The sequence below is a fragment of the Pleurodeles waltl genome, chromosome 6, assembly GCF_031143425.1.
Source record: "Pleurodeles waltl isolate 20211129_DDA chromosome 6, aPleWal1.hap1.20221129, whole genome shotgun sequence".
NCBI classification, from domain to species: Eukaryota; Metazoa; Chordata; class Amphibia; order Caudata; family Salamandridae; genus Pleurodeles; species Pleurodeles waltl.
In genome coordinates, this window is record NC_090445.1 from 42939401 (window position 1) to 42961175 (window position 21775).

A 21775-nucleotide genomic window follows, 5' to 3' on the forward strand; every position below is an offset into this window, starting at 1 on the left:
AAATCGACGATCCACTTGCATCGTGGCTGGGAGATCAACGCAACGCTTCTGGAGAAACGACATGCAACACCCGCAGTGCCCATGCAGCGCGGTTTCTTGACAGCGTGCGACTGGATTTCAACACAACATCGCTGGGTGCGGAAAATCAACGCAAAGCATACCCAGACCTCAGGTGCCCATCCGGATCGACACATCGGTCTCTTGCGGGAGAGAAGAAATGACGCACACCTACCCGACCGGAGAAGGAACGGCATACGTTCTCACTTGCAGGTGAGAAATCAATACATCGATGGTCTTTTTCAATGCACACTCACCTGTGCGGCTTTATTATTGACGCTACCCAGGTACTTTTGCACACCAACAGCGTTCTCACTGTTTTCTAAAGGATTTAAGACTCTTTTTGCATTTTAATTCATAACTTGACGTATATGTTGGATTTTTGTGTTTTGGTCTTGTTTTGTTTAGATAAATATTATCTATTTTTTTCTAAACCTGTGTTGTGTTCTTTTGTAGTGTCCTCAATGATTTACTGTGTGCGTTGATACAAATACTTTGCTTCGGAAGTTAAGCCTGCATGCTCGTGCAAAACTATCAAGGGAGTGAGTCTCCTTTACCCTGACTAGAGTGAGGCTCCTTGCTTGGACAAGGGGTAACCTGACTACCAACCAAAGACCCCATTTCTAACACAGGCCTTTTCCATTTTTGCACTCAGGATCTGGAAAAACATCACTATAGCCATCAGGACTGCCTCAACGCTGCTCCAGTTTAGTAAAGAGTAGATGTCTCACCTATCTATAGAACACTAGATCACACTGCATTAACCGTCCACAAGACAGCTTCTACTCATATTACTCATTGACTTTATACTCGTCTTTGATCATGAACAGCCCTCCGCTGTCTTTGACTAGGTTCGCACTATGGAAATAAGCTATACCTACATTGATTGGTATACAGTCACACAGCATCCCAGTGCGGCTAGGCTACTGTAGTCTACAGGGTTTAGCCTTAGCTTTCATGCTTATCTCCCACACCTCCTTCACCACCACACTGCTAGGCGCTGTGCCCCTAGACAAGAGCACCTCTCTGATCACTCACGCACATCAAAATATTTCCCACAAAGACTCACCCTAAATGCAACAATCTGCCATCTGCCAACCATGAGCTCTCACAGTGTAGCGTGCTACCTGTAAGAAAATGTGCTTCAGCGCCCTATGAAGGAGTATGCAACCCTATGTAAATGCTATACGAAAGCATGTTAAAGAAAGGAAAACATCAAATTGACATCCGGGGATTGTTTTATTAAAGAATTATTACAAAATTAGTACATTTGTTCTGTTTTAAGAAACAAAAAAACAGTTTTCAGAATGAAATTCAGTTACTGCAGAATATCTGTTCAGTAAATCTTGACCTGTTGTGTCATCCTTTTGGACTAGAAAGAGTTCGTCTTTTTTAGGTTTGCACTTTATACAGTCGTTGCGGTCTGCAGCTTCTACACACAATTAGCATATAACAAAATGTAAAGGAGAATGTGGGAAACTGAGCATGATTAAGGAGCACCGAAAGCCCCACTGTGGAACTCCACAATGTGAGGAGTATTGTGGGTGGGCGTGTCATGCACTGGATGAGAGAACAAGGAGGCTGGGGTGTCATCTTGAAGAAATCTCGAGAAAATCAGTAGTAGAGACACAGTGAGCATTATCTAGGCTGAAATCCCACCATGAGCAGTGCAGCACAGTGACCCCCCAGGTCCTAACTCTCTCCAGTAATTGTGCAAAATCAAACAAGACACTCCAAGCCCTGAACTCCATTTCAGACAAAAGATCTGCACTATGATAAGGTCACCACCGAGCAGCCGCTCCACTTTTCATTTCAGTCTCGAAATAAAATGATCAACTGAGCTGAAGACCCACATAGGCTGTCGAGTAGCATTTACTAGAAGAGAACAGCAAGTTCCCCAATTCTGTGCATTTTACAGTCATTTGCAGGAGATCTGGCTACCTGCTTGGCTTCTGGAACAAAGATCAGAAGCCTTCAAATACAGCTGCATAACTTACAAAACACTCAATATCTAATAGCTACAAAGCTATCAGGACATCCAACCTGACTACAAGAATGAAATGTATGAACTGTTCAACTGCAGCTACAAACCACTGATCAGTTACCCATACCAGAGTGGTAACTAATTTGCTAAGGGGAAGCCATCCTTGTAGGGCCACATCCCCTTTAAGGATTGCGGCACACAGCCTGTGGGGGAACAGGCAGATGTATCTGTCCGTTTAGGGACATGGGCTGCATTAAAAAAAATATATATATATTACAACCAAATTTAAAGGAAACACTGCAATTAATAAACAACATTTTATATTGCTCACAACCTGTTTGCGGGGCACAAGTCATGTTGTTATAATTGTCTTTTACAAAATTCGAGTGTACCGCAAAGTCTCCAAATACAAAATATTCAATGCACAGTCAAACTGGTAAGGTAGTTTTTAGCGGATGGGTTGCAGTGGTCTGTAAATCTTTCCTACATTTTCTTTATACTCTCATAAGCGTGACTTTTGACGCAGCAGACACCCAACCACCTGCCCAGAGGAGCAACGGCATGTCACAGGTCTGGCCTGCAGGAACTGTAGTGGGATACAGAAACACGCATTGGCAAAGCCAGTACATATCGCCTATGAGAGCTCTTGGTTTGTCCATGTTTTTGTAGTCATGTTGTGCAGCAGAGTGTCTGTTGTGCAGCATTGCTAAAAGTAATAACACTAAAAGCACTATGGCATGTTCCAGTCCTGTCCAACTTACAATCCTTTTTTAATTGCATCCCAGAAGCAACATGGAGGGAGGGGGCAACATGGAGGGAGGAGGCAACATGGAGGGAGGAGGCAACAAGGAGGGTGGGGCATCATAGAGGCAGGGAGGCAAAGACACAGGTGGGGGAGCACACAGAATACAGAGGTGGGAGGAAAGCGTTGGGGCAAGTAGATGGACAAAAGAGGATGGGGGGCTGGGGGCAAGCAGATGAACAACAGAGGGTGGGACGTAGGGACTGGGGGCAAGCAGATGAACAACAGAGGGTGGGAGGGAGAGGTTGGGGGCAAGCAGATGAACAACAGAGGGTGGGAGGGAGAGGCTGGGGGCAAGTAGAGAGACAACAGAGTGTCCAGGAGGGTGTGGCAGCAAGGAGACGGAAAAAGAGGGTGGGGGAAGGTCTGAAGGCAAGCAGATGGACAACCAAGGGTCAACAGGCATGAAGGACTGGGGAAGGAACACAGAGAAGGGAGAGATACACGAGGGAGACAGCTGAAAAACACACACACTCGTGGAGCACTTAAACAAAAATAAAAAAAAACTACAACCTGAATAAACATGCAGTGGAAGTACACAAGTAATGCGTGCACGCTCGGGGGGGGCGGGGACCAAAGCTGATTAATAAGAAGCAAATGAAGGTGACAATGCAGCCTACCAATGGTAAGCAATAGGCTGCCTCTAAGCCCCTGGTAAAATAACGAAAGGTCTTGCGTTATTTCTTAAATTGCAGTGTTTCTTTTATATGTGGTTCTAGTATCACCCCATCCATTTCTGTCCATGCAGACAGAAAGATGTCTTAGGGAGAACCTAAAAAAGCGTGCTACATGGTAAATCACAGATAGGGTTTCCATACATGCCAACATTCTAGAAGAGGAAAGTGGGAGATTTTAAAACAATAATCAGGAGAATGTGTTTTTCCCATTGACTTCTATTGCAACAGAGGCAATTTCAGGCATGGGAAAGCCAAAATAAAACCATTTTTTTGGTTTAAAAAAAATCGTGAGCCTCCCGCCTAAATTGTGTTTATTGGCATGTATAGGTTTCAAACGCACCATATGCGGCACTCAGACAAACTGAGAAAAAAGATGAGCCCCCCCCCCCAGTAAAACAGTGCAACGGTCATAACCACATTATCTTTAACAGTGCAACGGTCAAATCAGTGTTAATACAGTTACATAAATCACCCTCAACTCTCCAAAAAGCAAAAAAGTAAAAACAAATTTCATCAAACCTATCTCATTCCTGTGCCGCGTTTCAAGGGGGTTCAGAGTTTCCACTACCAAGACCTATTTTTGTGACCATTTATGAACGCCCAGTACAGAGGGAATAACTGTCGCGTCCGCACCAACAGCAAATAAAATATTGTTTTAAAAACACCCTTGAAACAAAAAATGACTGTAGAATCTACAACAGTGGTTCCCAACCTGTGGTCCGGGGACCCCTGGGGGACCGCGAAGCCTCCTCAGGGGGTCCGCGACTGCTTAGAAAATTAAATAATATTAACAGATTAGGTTCCCAGCTTTCAGTAATGACTCAGTAGGGGGGTCCCCAGATTCCAATAAGGATTCAGTGGTGGTCCCCGGCTTCCAGTAATGATAAAGTGGGGGTCCACAGATGTCAAAAGGTTGGGAACCGCTGCTCTACAATATTATTTTTAATAAGGGGATAATGGACAGGTTTGGGAAAATGAGACGTAGATGTGCAAACCCCATTTTTGGTATTTAAACAGCCTGCTGTCATTGACGGTAAGTAGCTTTGGAAGAAAGGAAGGAGGAAAAGCAGCGTTGTAGAGATGGGATGTCTGGGATTTTTAAATACTTTCAAACAAGACATTATTTATATTTTATTTTTCTACTTTAAATGTAGTGCAGGTAAATGCACTGGAATCACAGAAAGCTCATCTTTTTTCTATTATTTACATATACGTGTACGAGCCTGGAGTATCGTCATTAGGTGAGGAGGCGGCATTTGCGCCCTCCATTCTACTCATGCCTTTTCCTCGCATTTTCAGGGGCAGCCCAGGGAAGGGAGAGAACTTTTCGGGTATTGAACTGGCCAATTATCCAAAAGGGCAACTGGCTGCTTTTGTTCAGGTGGCCACTAGACTTAGGGTGCAAAGAGGCTCAACGACTGGGGAAACACTTCGCAAGGACCACAGAGCGACTTGTAAAAGGTAATTTCAACCATTCGCCAAATACGCTGGACACAACAATGCCCTTGCCACCGCCATGCCCATTTAAAAGTGCACTGCTGCATAAAAATGTACACAAACACACTGTGCCTACCGACATTTACAGACATTAATAAATCATAGTTTTTTTTATGTTAGTCTTCAATTCTGCAGTTTTGTATATCAACATCTCAAATTGGTGGGCTTCAAGTGATAGGCCAGCGCACCCCCAATTTAAATCTGTATTTCCAAAGACGTCATTGTAGGAGCTGTGACGTCACTCGTTGACAACATTGAGGGAGAGCATGCACCGATTCGATAAGTGTATGAGGGTGCTCCATCATCTTAACATCACCTTTGAGTGTTAATGTGCATACAACACACCAGCACAGAGTTTCATCCTGCTGACTGCAGGAGTTTGACCCAATTTTGGGATTATTAGAATCATCTTTTTAACTCATACAAGAATCATTGGTCATGGTGGAACCAGAGACTTGTATGCGCCACTACCACCAGAAAAACTTGACAGCAACTGTTAATTTGAAATATAGGTCCCTAAAATAAAAAGGACCAATGTACCGAATACTGGCTCAGTAGTCCAACTAGCCCTATCATGCACAAGGAGTATTAGTTTGGTGTCTAATTGTCCCCAACTGAACAGTAGTGAACAAACAGTGATCATCACTACCAAAAATACTGTGAGAGCACCAGAGACTTTACTAAATGGTGGGTCTAAAACATTAGGAGGCAAGCCCTTCCAAAGATCCTCAAATCAACTCGAACCAAATCCCATAATTTAACACGAACCATAGAATCTGTTTTTAGGAATCCAACACCTAGTTCCAAGACAAGGTTTAGGGTTGTACTGCAGCCCCAAAAGATGCTTATTTTTTAACTGATCTATGTCATAATCTCTTAAATAAGTTGAATACTTTTTCTAAAGTGAAGTACGGTCTAAACATTATGGTTACTGACTAATTTATGCTTTGTGTTGTAATTAATTTCAGTTTCTAACCTCTGCCACTTCCAGGAGTGATCTGGGACAGCTACTTCTTGCTACCCTGAGACAGTGAAGGACCTGAAGGGAGTAACTTGGCCATTCAACTGGAGTGCAACACTACTGTGGCGATACCAGCGCCCTCCTCATTGACCACTGACTGACCCAGGCTCGCGAGGAAGCCAAGACCTCAGAGGTAAGTGAGGCTTCATTAGTGCCAACGACAAACTTCATCTGATAAGTGTTTAAAGTCAAAAGATAAAAGCACTTTTTTTCTCCACAAATAAAAAAATACTGAATTAGACTTTGCAGCGTTGTTGTTCTGGGGCGGTACAACCATTCAGGGTATGCAACAGAGCAGGCACAGAGGTATGACGAAGAAGCACACCCCTGCATGGCCAATAATCACACGATATGTTCTGCAAGGAAGTAAACATCTAAACCTACATCTTCACACCAACATTGTGACACAGCAAACCTACATTAGAAAATAAAATCCTAACAGCACCAACTTGCAGAAAAGGGACAGGCATGCACCCGCAGTATGCCTCACATAATACTAGAATGAGCTGCTGAGATCGAATTTTACTTTACGCAGGCTACAAGCTTACAGGCAACCCCTTTCATTTTTTGCTTTCGCCTTCTTCCCCACATGTGATTTATAATTTCATGTTTTACTCCCTTTTGTAAAGCGTAAGATTTCATACCCACTTGTTTACATTCTTCACATGAAGATTTCCTGAGAAAAACTGACAGAAGAGAAAGCAACAAATTACATCTCTGAATGACTTCATGCACAGAATAAAACAGTATTTGTGAGGAAACAGCCCAGAAAGTCAGCATAAAACAATGTGCATTTATGCCTGACTACCTGTACTAATGTAGTGAAACTTGTCCAGGAAAGAATGTATTTTTGCACAGTGCCTTAATCCTTATGCGACAGAAGGTACCCCTGCTGGCTGCCAAAGCAACACCAGTCTCTGTGTGTGTCAACCTCAGGGCATTTAGGAGCATGATCTGTTTAGTGCTGTCTTCAGTGTCTAGCCTGCAGGGTTCAGTTTGCAATTCGTCAACTGTTCCAGTAACACTTTCCTTCTCAATTTAAGATGGAGGGTAGGACAGTGCAGTGAAGCCTTCCTCCACTTGTCACATGAAACATCAGAGCAGGAAAGTAGGTGGAACTCTACAGAAATTGATACACACACCTCGTGGAGTATTGCTGAGTGCGAACAAGGTACACAACCTAGAAGACCTTAAACCTGTTAGGTATGGAAGATGAATTAACCTGACGTTATAGATGTTCTAACATATTCTGCAGAGGAGAAGCTAGCCAAACCATTGTGTCCGTTTCACAGTTTCCGGGTCTATTATTTCCAATAGTGATGTCTAACACAAGCTAGCACAAATGGAGAAACAGGTGTCCACGTGTATAGGGTAACCAAGCCAGAACTTTGTCCTGGGGCCAACCTAACAATCTAAAACTAGTCGCCCCGGCTACATGTGTTTAAGGAGAATCCAAGCAGATCAGCAGAGAAAGCTATATAGTCCAAGACCCATCCAGACCGACTTCAAAATGTATGTCAGATTTGTGGTTCTATAATAAAACCAACTTTGAGACTGTAGCCCTAATAATTATGCTCGGGTTCACTTTCTGTTGCAAGGGGAGCACACAGGTCTAGGTGTGTCAACTGGCGACCAGATGCAAGAAAGAATGATCTCTTTTTAATGCCTACACGAGAAGCAGCTTAAAAGCACAGCGCTGCTCCAGTTTCTACCGTCAAAAGGTCTCCAAAATAGCTGCTGGCATTCACAAGCACTGCAGAATTGGGGTCCGTCACCTGCAAAAATCCACTGTACTGAGAATATACAAAGGACTACAAATCTTAACTCCAAACCAGGAAAGCAAGAACGACTAGTTTTCTCAGCTCTCCCTAATGTACAAATTTCGATTTTTGTGAGAAATACAGGACCTTTATGCTTATTTTAATATTAGTTACTCCAAGTCTGCACCACCATTGAAGCATTTACGTCAGTAATTAAAGACCCGCAGAAATAATCTCAAATGTACCTTCATTTTTCTACCTCATGTGCTCACAAGAGCACTAAAGATGCCGGTCAACCTACTTTAAACCGTTATCGACAAATAGTGCTGCCCTAGTAGATGCTACAGCAGTTTTGACATCCCTCTACAGGGGGAAAAAAGAAAACACTTTTTTTAAAACACTCCATGATGCACTGACTGTTTAAGAACAAGAACATTCTTTTTTGACTCCTCTGCAAGTCAAAGTCAATTTGCTCACCTAGCATAGAAGAGATGCTGGGAACAAATACATATATGGAGATGTGGACATACTGCATGCACAAGCGTGAACCTGTGCCTTTACTGTGTAAATGAGCTTGGAATAAAGACAGCTGAGAGGAAGAAAACCCAACAGCTAGACTTCCCTCCTCCCGCCCCCCAACTTTACAAAGGCACTGTGTGGCTAAAGCATCTGCGCGCCAATAGAGGGGACATCACAACAACCTGCTGGGCAAAAGAGAGTTTAAAAATTGCGACAAGCTGGGGCTCTTGGTTTTGAGGTAAAAAATAAAAGAGGATTTATCCCCTACAAAAAAGTTTTAAAAAATTAAAAAATAAACAGCGCACACAAGAAATGTCTAATAACAAAAAGGTTTAGTTCATTATTGTCTTTCAGTGCAGTATCTCAGCAGCAAAGTGAAATCAATCCATTTTACCCGTCCCCTCACCCTGACCGAGATCTTGGGGAGCAGGCTCAGACTCTTCATCTTGCTTTGAGTAGCTAGGAACAGGCCCTTCTTCAAGCTCAGCATAGCCAGGAAGTGGTACTTCCTCTCGCTCAGCGTAGCCAAGATCAGGCCCATCGTCTCGCTCATTATAGCCGAGATCCCCTCCCTCATCCCGCTCATTGTAACCCCCTAGCAGGTTGATCTCAGTCACGCTGGCCTCCATGACATTCTCAGCGGTTGTTTTGCCGTGCTGCTCCTTTAGGTGTCTGCGTATGGCGGGCTTGTGGGCGAAGCGAACGTTGCAGTAGGAGCAATGGTATGGCCTAGCGCCACTGTGCAGGTTCATGTGGTCGTGCAACGTGGATTTTTGGGTGAAACACTTGCCACAAATGAGACATGTGTGTGACTTGACACCTCTGTGCACATTCATGTGCCGGTTCAGGTTGCTGCTGTGGTTGAACTGCTTGCCGCAGCGGGGACACATGAAGATAAAGTGCTGTGCTCTCATATGGAAGACCAGCTTTTCCACACCTTGGAAGACCTCTTCACACTTGGCACACTTGATGTTCCTCAATGGGTTCCCCATCCTAAGGATGTCCTTCATGGTGCTGGAGCTGAAAGCCCGCCCTCCATACCCCATGATCCCAGCCATGCTGCTCTCACACTCTCCACTACTGGTGGCTGCCTCTCGCTCCTCATAATAACCGCTGGGGATAATCATTAGCCCATCACCCTCCATGTCTTCTGGGAAGTTATAACAGGCCTTAACCGCCCCTTGCTGGCTCCTCTCTAGTTCCAGGTTGAGACCCTCCACGGTGGAATTGACCTGTGAATCTTCCTGCTCCCTTGAATCCTCTTTAGCCCACCGAGGTTGTGGTTTCTGCTTCCTTTTCTTTCGGTGAGTCTGTTCCATGGCTGACTCTACCTTCACAAGACAGTAATCAGAGGCAGAGTCATCCTCTGGCTCTTCATCATTGTCATCCTCTTCTTCGTCCTCACTGCCTTCCACCTTCATCTCCAAGGTCTCCTGCGGGGGGAGGTCTGCTTTGGTGATAGTCTGGGAAGATCTGCTGTGTATCCCACCCCTAGACTTTGCTGTACCGCCACCAAAGGATTTCGACCGCCCCCTCTTGGAGCTTCCCCCAATGCCCTCCTCCTTTAGGTACATTTTGGGCTCAATGTACTGGTGCAGAGCATTCCGGCATTTCACTACCACATGCTCCATCTGCAAGTAGCTGGCAGCTGTCAAGTAGTTCACAATGTCCCGCACTGCAAACTCCAGGGTGCCTGTGTAGCAGGAAAGCAGAAGGTCTGCAACAATCTTGGTGCTGTGCATGAGAGAAACCTGAAGTTCCGAGGTTGGGTTAAGGAGGAACTGGTCTCGCAGGAAGGGTGAACAAGCTGCCAAGATGACCTTGTGGCCACGGAACTTGAGAGTGTCTGACACAACAGTCACATCGCAGAACCGCTCCTCAGACCGCAGCTGGTTCATGTTGCGCAAGGTGGCCGCCTCATGGCCTGGAAGCTGGAAACGCAGGACTTCCACGCCAAAAGCCATGTTATCTGCAACCACGGTCGATTACTTCCAGATCAGGATGCCAGTACCTTCAAAAACCTAAACAGGTAGAACAGAAGATGGGCAAAGAATGAAAATAGAGATTTAAAAAAAACAAGGAGCATGAGCAATAACACAGAGGAAGCAGAGGGACACATAACAAGGGAGCAATAGGAAACATGGCAAAGAATATTCAAGTGAGAGGAAAGTATATGAAAGAAAGATGTAAGATAGAACACAGATGTAAGAACAAGAAAGCTACATGGAAGCTAAGTGTGTTGGCTGGAACGCACCAACTTCAATAACAATATTTTCAGTAGTGTTTGATACTCTAGATCAATCTCAATCAGCCCTGCACAACCGCGGACCAGAACTCATCAACCACCGCATCTCCTTCTACACTCCTCCTCGCACCCTACGCTCGACCGGACAAGCCCTGGCAGCCGTACCACGCATTCGCAAAGCCACTGCCGGAGGCAGGTCCTTCTCTTACCTAGCAGCGAAGACCTGGAACTCCCTTCCCAGCCACCTTCACGCCATACAAGACCACCTTCACTTCAGACGGCAGCTCAAGACCTGGCTCTTCGAGCATTGAACCCCCCCCCCCCCACAGCGCCTTGAGACCCTTACGGGTGAGTAGCGCGCTTTATAAATGCGACTGATTGATTGATAGATTATACTGTATTCAAGTGTTGCAAGTCTTTGAAGATCTAGGAACTTGAGGTTGGGGCAAGCAGGCGAGGAGGAAATAAAATGATTTTCCCTACACCACACAAAATTAGTGAAATGAGCCATGGCTTGCTTAGAAAATACGTCTTGTTTCCAATGCTTGCAACATATCCAGTGGACCACATTTAGCCACTGAACTGAAATCATAAATTAGTCATCACACCAAATCTCAATCTTGAGTTCAGACCAAATCACACTACACAGGATATTTTGGCATGTAAAATACACGTATCTAAGAACACATGAAAAGCAGTTGAGATGATCTCTTTTAACTAGGGGTCTCTTAACAGATCACGTTTTGGGTAGGAATGTGGCTGGATGACAGAACTTAAGATCCAAGGGGGTACGGGCTGGAATACTAAAAATGTTCATCTCAAGATCTTAAATCAGAGCCCTGGTCCTGAGATGGCTCCACCAGTAGCCGCTACTGCCATGCACCAAAGCAGAACTACCAGGCCTTTCACCAAGATTATTCTTGGAGCCCTCGCGTGCGATCCAAGCTGCTGCTGCTCCATGTCTGTGCTACTACACTTACATAGCTTTACATAAGCCCTTGGAAGTTCTTCAGTGTTGTTACATCCAAAAGCTAGCAACAAAAACTGCCTGAAACCTCTCTCTTCCAGCCAACTGCACTTTGATTTCAGGAGAGAGGGCTCCCGCTTTCAGTCAAAATATTTTAACTAAAACAGTTTTAAAATCATATTTATTAGATTTTATGGAAACCTATACAATGGTGTACCCATATATGAACTCCTCATGCAATATGTGCTGGAGTCAGAGCCAGCAGGTGACCTCATTTACTTGAACACGAGTCAGAAATCATCAGGGACACAGGTTAATGATGGTTTCATTTCTTCATATGTAAAGCGGCACATGTTTTGTCCCAAAGGCCTCAATGTTACTCGTTGCGGGACCCTGGACGGGGAACACACACAGCCTTCACAAATATATCAATCCAGTCACCCAAGTGAAGTAAACAAGCATATCCATAAAGACTGACTGCGACCAAGAAAGCTCAGCTCTTCGGACGACTTATTGATTGAGACTGCCCTCAGCTTCTAAACTGGCTACAAATTCCTTAATTCTGTTGAAGCAAAGGTGTACCCTGATTTCAGGCTGGTAACAGTGTGGCTGAATGCCAGAACAAAGGCTTGAATCCTTACATAGGCCACCTTACTTTGTAGAACGAGCATTTCCTTTCTGCCATGAATAATTATTGAGGAAAATATCAGAACGAGTCTCCACTGCAGCCTCATGTCCTTCTTCACGTCTGTGGGATGCAAGAAAGCCTTCTCATTATAGGGGTCTTCCAACGTTACAAGAACCTTCCCTTATTTCCTACTTCTCTGAACCAGTTTATAAAACTTTACTGATGGCGTCTTGTCTGTGCCACCTCCATTTGGATATAGCACTTGGAACAGCAAGTTGCATATGTATATCCCCAGGCATCGTTGGGGCTCGAACCTCTTTCACATTTGCTACCTTCTGCAGTTTATTCAGTGTCTCCAGCTTTGTTTGTCATTGGACTTCGGAGCATATACCATGGCCCCCAAAAGTCTACACATACCCCCTACTCTACTTCCATGCTGTCTGCTCTTGTCCTCGACTGCGTGGCAATGTTCTACAGATCTAGTATTTACCCTCTTCAAATTTAACCCAAGTCCAAATGTTCTTCATGTGTGTCTTAACACTGTCAATGAGGCTTGCAAGTTAGTCAAGATTTGTTGTGTTTGGTTCCATTCAGTCTTTTAGGAGCATGTCACCACTTAACATAGGAGTGTCTGCGCCTCTAGGAAAATCAATCTGAGCCACTCCTTTCCATTAAGGGCTCTCTTTCCACAGGCAAATTAAATCTATTTGCCTGAGATTAAGGGTTCTTTCTCACCGTTAAATGAGTGCTATAAATTCACACATATTGACTGAGTAGCACTTCTAATGCCCTCACTGAGATGAGCTCTATTGGTGTGGGTCTAATAATCTACTGTGGCCTATAAAGGTTATGGCTTCAGAGTCTTTTTTAAAAATTCAAACCGCTGAGAGCATCACAATACAATTGGGAACGTATTCCCAATAACAAAATACATGAATTATTAATAAAATTAATGAATAAATCTTATATAATTATTATTAATAAATTAGAATTCATAAAGTTGAATACTTTGAAAGGAGGAAGCCCCAACATTCTATAAAACACCAGCAATTACATGGTGCACAACTGGCTGGGTCTCTAGACGTTGGTCTTATAACTCCTGCCAACCAAGCAGGCCAGCCTTCAGCTTTTGCCCGAAGACAGGGAGTCAGAGAAGAGGTTGAAGTTCAAGGACAGAGACTTTGAGATGAAGGGGGCTTCTACTGAAAAAGACAGATTGCCCCAAGAAACAAGGATGACCCATGGAGTAATCAGCAGAGCTTTGTCATTGCTTTTCAGGTCACAAAGTGGTAGCTATGGATATAACTTGGAAGTGAGGGAGTGTGCACCTTGCAAGGGGGGGCGGCATTTAAGGAAGAGTCATGTTTTCAAGCAGATCCATTCAGAGAAAAGTACCTTGTGTAAATTCTTGGAAACTGTTTAAATGCGTTTTTTCATCTTAAGAGCAATATTAGGAGCATGTTGTGATTGTCGGAGTCTACCCAGCAAGGATAGGAGTACAGAACATTACAACAGGCTAGCAGGTAATTAATAGCTGCTACAACTAATGGTGAAGAATATTTAACGGACCGCACTAGGACTGCATCTTTATTCTTTCTGATGACTGCATCTTTATTCTTTCTGATGAGAACGTAAAAGCTGCACACATTTGCACTGAAGCCAAGGTATTTGACATTGAAGCCAAGGTATTTGACATTATCGCTTCAACGTTTGAAAGATACATCAAAATACTTTGGGTGGAATGGGGGTTAATGATAGTGTCCCCTTACACCCGGAAATAATCAACAATGCTGCAGGCACGTAATTGGAGAAAATTACCTGAAGCTCTTGACGGGTTTGAGGCCAGCAATGAATTTAATGTACACCTGGGTTTGGTCATCAAACACACAAAAAGTGATAAGAGGAAAGAGAAGATGGTGAGGGTCTAGAAAAAGGCTGTACTTGGAGTACAATAAAATTTTCTACTATCTTGGCGAGTACTGGAAGGTTAGTAATAGGTCTTAAGGTGGACAGCTTAGAAGTGGAAAGACTGCCTTTCTTTAACAAAGGGGTAATTTTATCTTTCCCTGATGGTGAGATTGATCAAACTGCAAATAAAAGGGATGAAGAGCAGGGAATTATGCTTTAGGAGCCATGTAGAACACGATTGTTGTCAAAATGTATGGGCTTCTGTTTGAGGACGTGGTGCACGTCATTGTTGGAGGGCTCTTCAAGATAAAACCTGAGTGAGAGGGAAGGAGATTTCTAATAAAACTGAAGAGCAGTCTGAGAAGAACTGTTGCCGCTTTCAGTTGTGGCTAAATTTCTGCAGGACTTCATAATCTTTCTTAAAATAAAGTCATTAAGTTGTTTGCAACGTTCAATATAGCAAGTGATGTGAAAACAGTTTTGAACATTGTTAAAAGTGATAGAAACAAATTTGAAAAGAGTGGAGGATTGACTGCTCGTGTCATTCAAAGCTGAACCTAACAACCTTCCTAATGCTTTGTATACTTTTGCGTTGGCTTGATATTGTGCTTAAGTGTACGACACATTTCCCTATGCCATTCATACCGGAGTTTGTGATTTTGTTGTTTCATGATTTAGCATCAACAGTACCCTTTAATAATATGAGTGGAGCTGTGGTAAAAGGTCTTAAGTAAGAGCTTGTCGAAAGTCTATCAAAGGTAACGTCCAGACAAAAGTTAAAGCCTCCCAGGACTCAGGTTACTTCAGAGGAGGGTTTGAGTTGTGGAATTGTCAGAAGGCAACTATCATTGCTCCACAGTTTCTTACATGGATGGGAGAATGTTTTTTTTTTTAGTTGACTGTTCGGGAGCCTGATTGCTCAAGCACCTGTAAACAATACAACCAATACAAATTCTAACCATTACTTCACTGGAAGTCAGAGAAGTGACCTTCTTGCAAAAGTGACATGATCTCCTTTGGTGAGGCTCTTGATTGTTCGAATTGTGCCATTCTGCACTCTCTACAGCCGGCAGATTTGATATTCTGGGACATCAGCATATAGTAAGCTGCAGTAGTCAACTACAGCTGTGTCCCAAGAACATGTTGTAATTTATAGGTGTGATGATAGCAACTGTTGGCGAACTATAGGGGGGAGTGGTCCTTGCCTCGCAAATCCCAGAGGTCACACCAACAGCAGACCTCTGTGGATAATGTTGAGGCGAAACACCGGTGGCTACTATGACCATTGGGCAAATCAATCTCTTTCAAACCAGAGTGGTTGCCTAGCATGTTCTCATGCAATCGCTAAGCAGCGTGTATTGGTCATTCTTAGCAGGCTGGGCCTGCCAGCTTACACATGCATCAGTCATAACGCACTCATGGTGGAGTTTGCAAGGATTTCTAATTGCAAATCGCCACAACTGAATATCTTCATTCCTCCCTTGTCAGACCGTTGCATTACCGGCCTCTCAGCCAGAATTTTATGACCACGGACAGAGCACTAAGACAAAGACCTGGCTGGCACTGACCTTTAACTACAAACTAATAAAGTCGCTCTCCTTTTGGTGTTGGAGTCAATCTGCAGGTTATTAACATGTTAAGATTAGGGTCACGACTCACAATATTTTTTAATCAGAACCTGAACTGATATACTCTTGGTTAGTCCCAGTAAAAGTGTGCTGAGCCGAGCAGGACGGTCACGGGACACGAGAATCCAGAACAGCAGAGCTGGCCCTCATTGCCATCCGACTAAACCAGTAATTAATGATATTCCTCATCTTTCTGAATCCCTGCTTGGCACTCATCGCCTACGTGCATGTACACATAGAGGGATGTTGCAGTGGGTGGTAAGAAGATAGAGACAGGAACTAAGGTGGGATGGGGAAGCCGCACAGCAAATACCACTTTCTGTACATTGTTCGAAACCTGTCTGTTTGAAAACTGTGTTCTCAAAAAACAGACCTAAGAATAAGTGGGGGTACCTGAAGGAATATAGAGTAGGGGGAGGGTTGGAGAGGGCCAGATATTGGATGGTAGCAGGAGCATTTAGACGAAGAGAGCGAGGGAAACAAATGCTAAGAATCTGGAGGGGTGAGGAAGGCGCAGGACCTCAAATAGAGGGTGGACAATAACATGGGGGCAGAAGAAGAGGGAAATGGACTGGGGACACAGCAGAGGGGAGCCTCGGGGGAGGCAGAAGGGAAGCCTGTGGGCAGATGTAGAAGGGAAGTCATGGGGCATCAGAAGGGCACGGAATAGGGGGTAGCAAAGGGAAGAGAGGGGCTGAAGAATGGCATCGGTGGGGGGCTGCAGAAAGGGACGGGGGTGGGGGGGGGAGAAGAGGACTGGAGCCAGACCGAGATGGATACGACAGAGGAGATGGGTCTCACGATGAGCCAGATTAAATGGTGGCTTGAAAGGAGCCACAGGAGGGGGGGAAGCCTCTGAAAGTCGGAGCAGGTGCTCTTGCTTTTAATCAGCCCCGTTCTGAGTGCTCCATCTTAACAACTATGTGCCCCCTTTATCAGGTGGAGGTGAATTCCCAGAGTCCCCGGCCACCCCCGTACCTCTATCTTCAGTTTTCAGGCTCGGGACCACAACAACAGCAGCTTTCTAGGATCTCAAAGGGGGGATTTAGTCCGTCCTTTGTTTCCCCACAAGTGTTGCGCCACACCCAAGATGGCGGCCAATAGGGGATACTTGTCTTACTTCTCTGTCTATGAGCGATATACATATCGATCCTGCACCATCCTGCTAATGAATATCACGCGGAACGGCGTCCATGTTGGGAGGATGTTACCCATTAGATGAAACGCGTACTAGCTTTCCCCGCTTACGGGTACAGAAGCTATAAGTGTAAGTGTATTAAATATAGAAAACGTACTATATTGGTATATTGGGCCTATTCAACATTATAGGGGCAGAAGTGAAGGTAATAAATCGCGAAGCTTCAGGGAGACAACGAGGACCACAAAGTAGACTTACTGGTCAATGAATACAGCTGTATCCGGGGAGGAAGTGTGGTGTAATGGAGAGAGCTTCCCCCGTTGGAACTGGGGTTACCACCATTCCCAGGAACAAATACGGACAACTTGTTCATGTTTTAAACATTTTGCAAAGACCCGGCCATGATTCTTAAGTAGAACTTTATATGAACAGCCCTGCCAGGAGCCATACATCTCGGATTAGTCTAGCGCATATTTGTAATAATATATGTGCATCCCTGAAATAACTGGATATTATCACCCATATGCATCGCACTTGGCAGGGCTAAGCTGAGCAAATAAAACTCTCCCTGTAAAGTCCTTTATTTCTCCCTCGGATTCAAGTGAAAACCATAGGTCTCATGGTTACACCTGTTAAGTGTCCTCCCCAGCCTTGTTACATGTAAATGATTGCACCAGACACGGAACTGCAAACTCAACATTCTAAATCATGAATTCTATTAACCACACCCCAACACTTACGTCACAGTTCTACAGAATACGTCAAGAACCAAAAGGACCCTGCTATTTCTAACTCACAAGCCACTACATCTCCACCCTGTTAATTAAAAAGTACAAATATTACATATATACATCACAACTTGTCCATAAGTCGCTATGAAGCTCAAATTAATTGCCCCGAACATTTCCTATGAGGCTGTGATGAGACAGAAGTGTCCATGACTGGCATTGGTGATACAGAGACAGATACAATCAAGGGGCTCTCAGAAGTCTCAGTTGAAATAGACTAATTTCTGATATCTAGAATCTCCAAATGATGAACAAGATGCTTGAAATGCAAAGAATCTTGCGTAATGGATTTTCCAGGACGGTGAACAGTTACTATTTACCTTTACTAGCCACAGCTTTAAAGGTTTCAGCATCAAATGAAGCCTCAGACTTGTGTTTTCTCCTTTATCTTACTAGGAATCGATCTCCTATAAACAAAGTGTTCTTAGCACATTGGTATTTGTCTCTGTAGATTTTCATCTTGTGCTTGTGACACAAGTCTGTGTCAAAGATTACAATCATTTGTTGATCTTTCATTGGAGTGATCTCTGACCCGCTTTTAGGGTCTAGAGCTCTCTCCCCACGCGCGCAGCTCCACCCAGTTGTGCCGTGTCCCTCACCCCGCCCATGCTGCTGTCGCGTGTTCGAGGCCCTCCACCACCCGCAGGCACCCGCCTGTGCCTCATCCCTGGTATCTAGTGGGCTGCTCTGGTAAGCGTTCCTAGTATTGTGCCTTTTTCTGTGCTTTTTTACTTTAGTGTACTTTATTGTGCCTTTTGTGCATCTCCTGTGCCATTTTTTCCCCTTTGCACCCTGTGCCTCCTGTGCGTCGTTTTCGGCTCTCCCGAGCCGTTTCTGCCTCCCGCCGCTGTGTCCCTGTGGCCCGCCCCCCTCGCGCTCCCATTCGCTCTTCCCTCCCGCCTCCCAGCTGTTCCTCCCTCCCACCTCCCCTTCTTAATGGCGGCCGCAGCGCGTCACAGTGAGTGACCTCTGACCCACTTTTAGGGTCTAGAGCTCGCTCCCCACGCGCGCAGCACTACCAAGTTGTGCCGTGTCCCTCACCCCGCCCATGCTGCTGTCGCCTGTTCGAGGCCCTCCACCACCCGCAGGCACCCGCCTGCACCTCATCCCTGGTGTCTAGTGGGCTGCTCTGGTAAGCGTTCCTAGTATTGTGCCTTTTTCTGTGCTTTTTTACTTTAGTGTACATTATTGTGCCTTTTGTGCCTCTCCTGCGCCATGTGCCCCCTGTGCTCTGTTTTCGGCTCTTCCGAGCCGTTTCTGCCTCCCGCTGCTGCGTCCCTGCGGCCCCGCCCCCTCGCGACCCCATTCGCTCTTCCCTCCCGCCTCCCACCTGCTCCTCCCTCCCACCTCCCTTTCTTAATGGCGGCCGCTGTGCGGCCGTGCCGCTGGCGCACGAGAGGCAAGCCGGTCCGCACCTGGACCGCGCCCAGCGCCAATCCCCCTGGCCCACTGGGCCCCCACACCACCATACGCCGCTACACAGCCAGTGACCTCCACGCTCTCAATCCAGGATGCCTCTCCGTCTGCTTCCAGTCCACCCCGAAGCACACCAAGGGACCCTTCTCCTGCAGAGCCTGCAGCTTCACCTGCACCATAACTACCAAGCACCGCAACAGACCCGCCGACAACCACCTCAGCTGCATTCTCCTCAACACCCGCTCTGTCCACAAACACGCAGTTGAACTCTGGGACCTACTGACCTCACCATCATTCGACGTCGGTTTCCTCACCGAAACCTGGATGAACTCGGCCTCGGAACCAGACATAGCCATAGCCATCCCTGAAGGCTACAAAATCACAAGAAGAGACCGCACCAACAAACCAGGGGGAGGAATCACCATAGTCCACAAAACACCACCAGACTCTCAACCAACACCCACGACACCCTCGACCCTGCTGAGCACCTCCACTTCAAAATTCACGTCAACGCCAACACCACCCTCAGAGGAACGCTGGTCTACAGACCCCCAAGCCCGACCGCACTTCTGCGACGCCATCGCTGACATCATCAGCACCCAAGCCCTCGCCTCAACATACTACATCCTCCTCGGAGACCTGAACTTCCACTTAGAAAACAACAACGATATCAACACCACCAACTTGCTCGCCAACCTCGGCCTTAAGCAACTTGTCACATCGCCCAATCACACCGCAGGCCATACGCTCGACCCCATCTTCTCAGCCAGCAGCCACGTCTCCTTCAGCCACACCACCGAACTCCACTGGTCCGACCATCGCTGCATCCATTTTTCCTTCCAGAAGCCAGTCTCTCACCACCACCCTACACAACCCCCCGCTGCTACTGGACCAAAATCTCGACAGAGCAGTTGGTCTCCACCCTCGCCCAAGCCCCACCTCCTAGGATCCCGGACCCCAACACACCCGCCACCAACCTGCATCAATGGTTAGACGACTGTGCCAAAATCCTCGCACCACCCAAACAACCCTCAGACATCCACCACACAACCAAGGCAAGATGGTTCACCCCAGATCTACAGGCCTCCAAACAGGAATGCAGAAGAATTGAGAAAACCTGGCGCCATGAACCTACCGAATCCAACCACATCGCCCTTAAGACTGCCATCCGCAAACACCACCAGCTGATCCGCACCACCAAAAGAACCTACTACAAAAGCTGCATAGACACCAACGCTCATAACAGCAAAGAGCTCTTCGGCATCATCAAAGAGCTCTCCAACCCAAGGCCCTGCTCCAACGAACCCCCACCATCACAGGAGCTCTGCAACTCCCTCTCCACTTACTTCCATCAAAAGATTGAAAACATCCACAACAGCTTCAACCCCCAGACCCACCTGCCAACCACAGACACCCATGACCCCAATGCATCAAGCGACACCAACCTCCTATGCACCTGGACCCACGTCAACAATGAAGACACCGTCAACACCATGGCCTCCATCCACTCCGGCTCTCCCTCGGACCCCTGCCCACACCATATCTTCAATAAAGCCAGCAATATCATCGCTCCCCACCTCCGCTACATCATCAACAGCTCCTTTGAGACAGCCACCTTCCCGGAGAGCTGGAAACACGCTGATGTCAACGCCGTGTTGAAGAAACCCAAGGCGGACCCAGATGACCCCAAGAACTTCCGGCCCATCTCCCTCCTCCCCTTCCCAGCAAAGGTAATCGAGAAAATCGTGAACGGCCAATTATCTCGCTTCCTGGAAGACAACAAGGTGCTCAACACCTCCCAATCTGGATTCCGCAAGAACCACAGCACTGAGACCGCGCTCATCGCTGCTACAGATGACATCAGGACCATGCTCGATGAAGGCGAAACCGCAGCACCCATCCTCCTGGACCTCTCCGCAGCCTTCAACACCGTTTGTCACCATATCCTTCGCACACGCCTCCACAACACCGGGATCCGCGGCAAGGCTCTCGACTGGATCTCTTCATTCCTCTCCAGCAGATCCCAGAGAGTCCGCCTTCCGCTGTTTTTGTCTGAAGCCTCCAAGACCATCTGTGGCGTCCCCCAAGGATCCTCCCTCAGCCCAACACTCTTCAACGTCTACATGGCCACACTCGCCAACATCGCACAAACCCAGCACATCAACATAGTATCCTACGCAGACAACACCCAGCTGATCCTCTCCCTCACGAAAGACCCTGCAACCGCAAAAAACAACCTCCACAATGGACTTCACGCCATTGCCAACTTGATGGAATCAAGCCGCCTCAAATTAAACACTGACAAAACAGAGATCCTCATCTTCAGCACCAACCTTTCAGCTTGGAACGACTCCTGGTGGCCTACCTCCCTAGGAACCGCACCCACACCCACCACTCAAGCACGCAACCTAGGATTCATCCTGGACTCAGCACTCAGCATGACTCAGCAGGCCAATGCAATCTCCTCTTCCTGCTACAACACCCTCCGCATGCTCCGCAAGATCTTCAAATGGATCCCCGTCGAAACCAGGAAAACAGTCTCCCACGCTCTTATCAGCAGCCGATTAGACTACGGAAACGCACTCTACGTGGGAACCACGGCCAAACTCCAAACGAAAATGCAACAAATCCAAAACACATCCGCCCGCCTCATCTTCGACGTCCCACGCCACGACGACATCTCATCCCGCCTCAGAGACCTACACTGGCTTCCCATAACAGAGGATCACCTTCAAACTCC

General features: G+C 46.3%; 1 protein-coding gene across 2 annotated transcripts; it reads right to left on the bottom strand.

The window, feature by feature from the left end:
* Positions 1 to 1277: 1277 nt before the first annotated feature.
* LOC138299141 (zinc finger and BTB domain-containing protein 12-like) lies at positions 1278 to 16778 on the bottom strand. Of its 2 annotated transcripts, none has more exons than XM_069237199.1 (2): positions 16672 to 16778; positions 1278 to 10338 (listed from the first exon to the last, which is right to left on the bottom strand). In XM_069237199.1, exon 2 carries the CDS (start codon positions 10279 to 10281, stop codon positions 8698 to 8700), a length of 1584 nt encoding a protein of 527 aa, XP_069093300.1. In that variant the 5' UTR covers positions 10282 to 10338; positions 16672 to 16778; the 3' UTR covers positions 1278 to 8697. The 2 variants fall into 2 exon arrangements, with proteins under 2 accessions (XP_069093300.1, XP_069093301.1); XM_069237200.1 differs by lacking the exon at positions 16672 to 16778 and adding an exon at positions 12185 to 12531.
* Positions 16779 to 21775: the final 4997 nt, after the last annotated feature.

What these genes read in the sequence shown, in the direction of transcription:
- LOC138299141 (XM_069237199.1), bottom strand. Translation starts at nt 10,281, where the DNA reads ATGGCTTTTGGCGTGGAAGTCCTGCGTTTCCAGCTTCCAGGCCATGAG.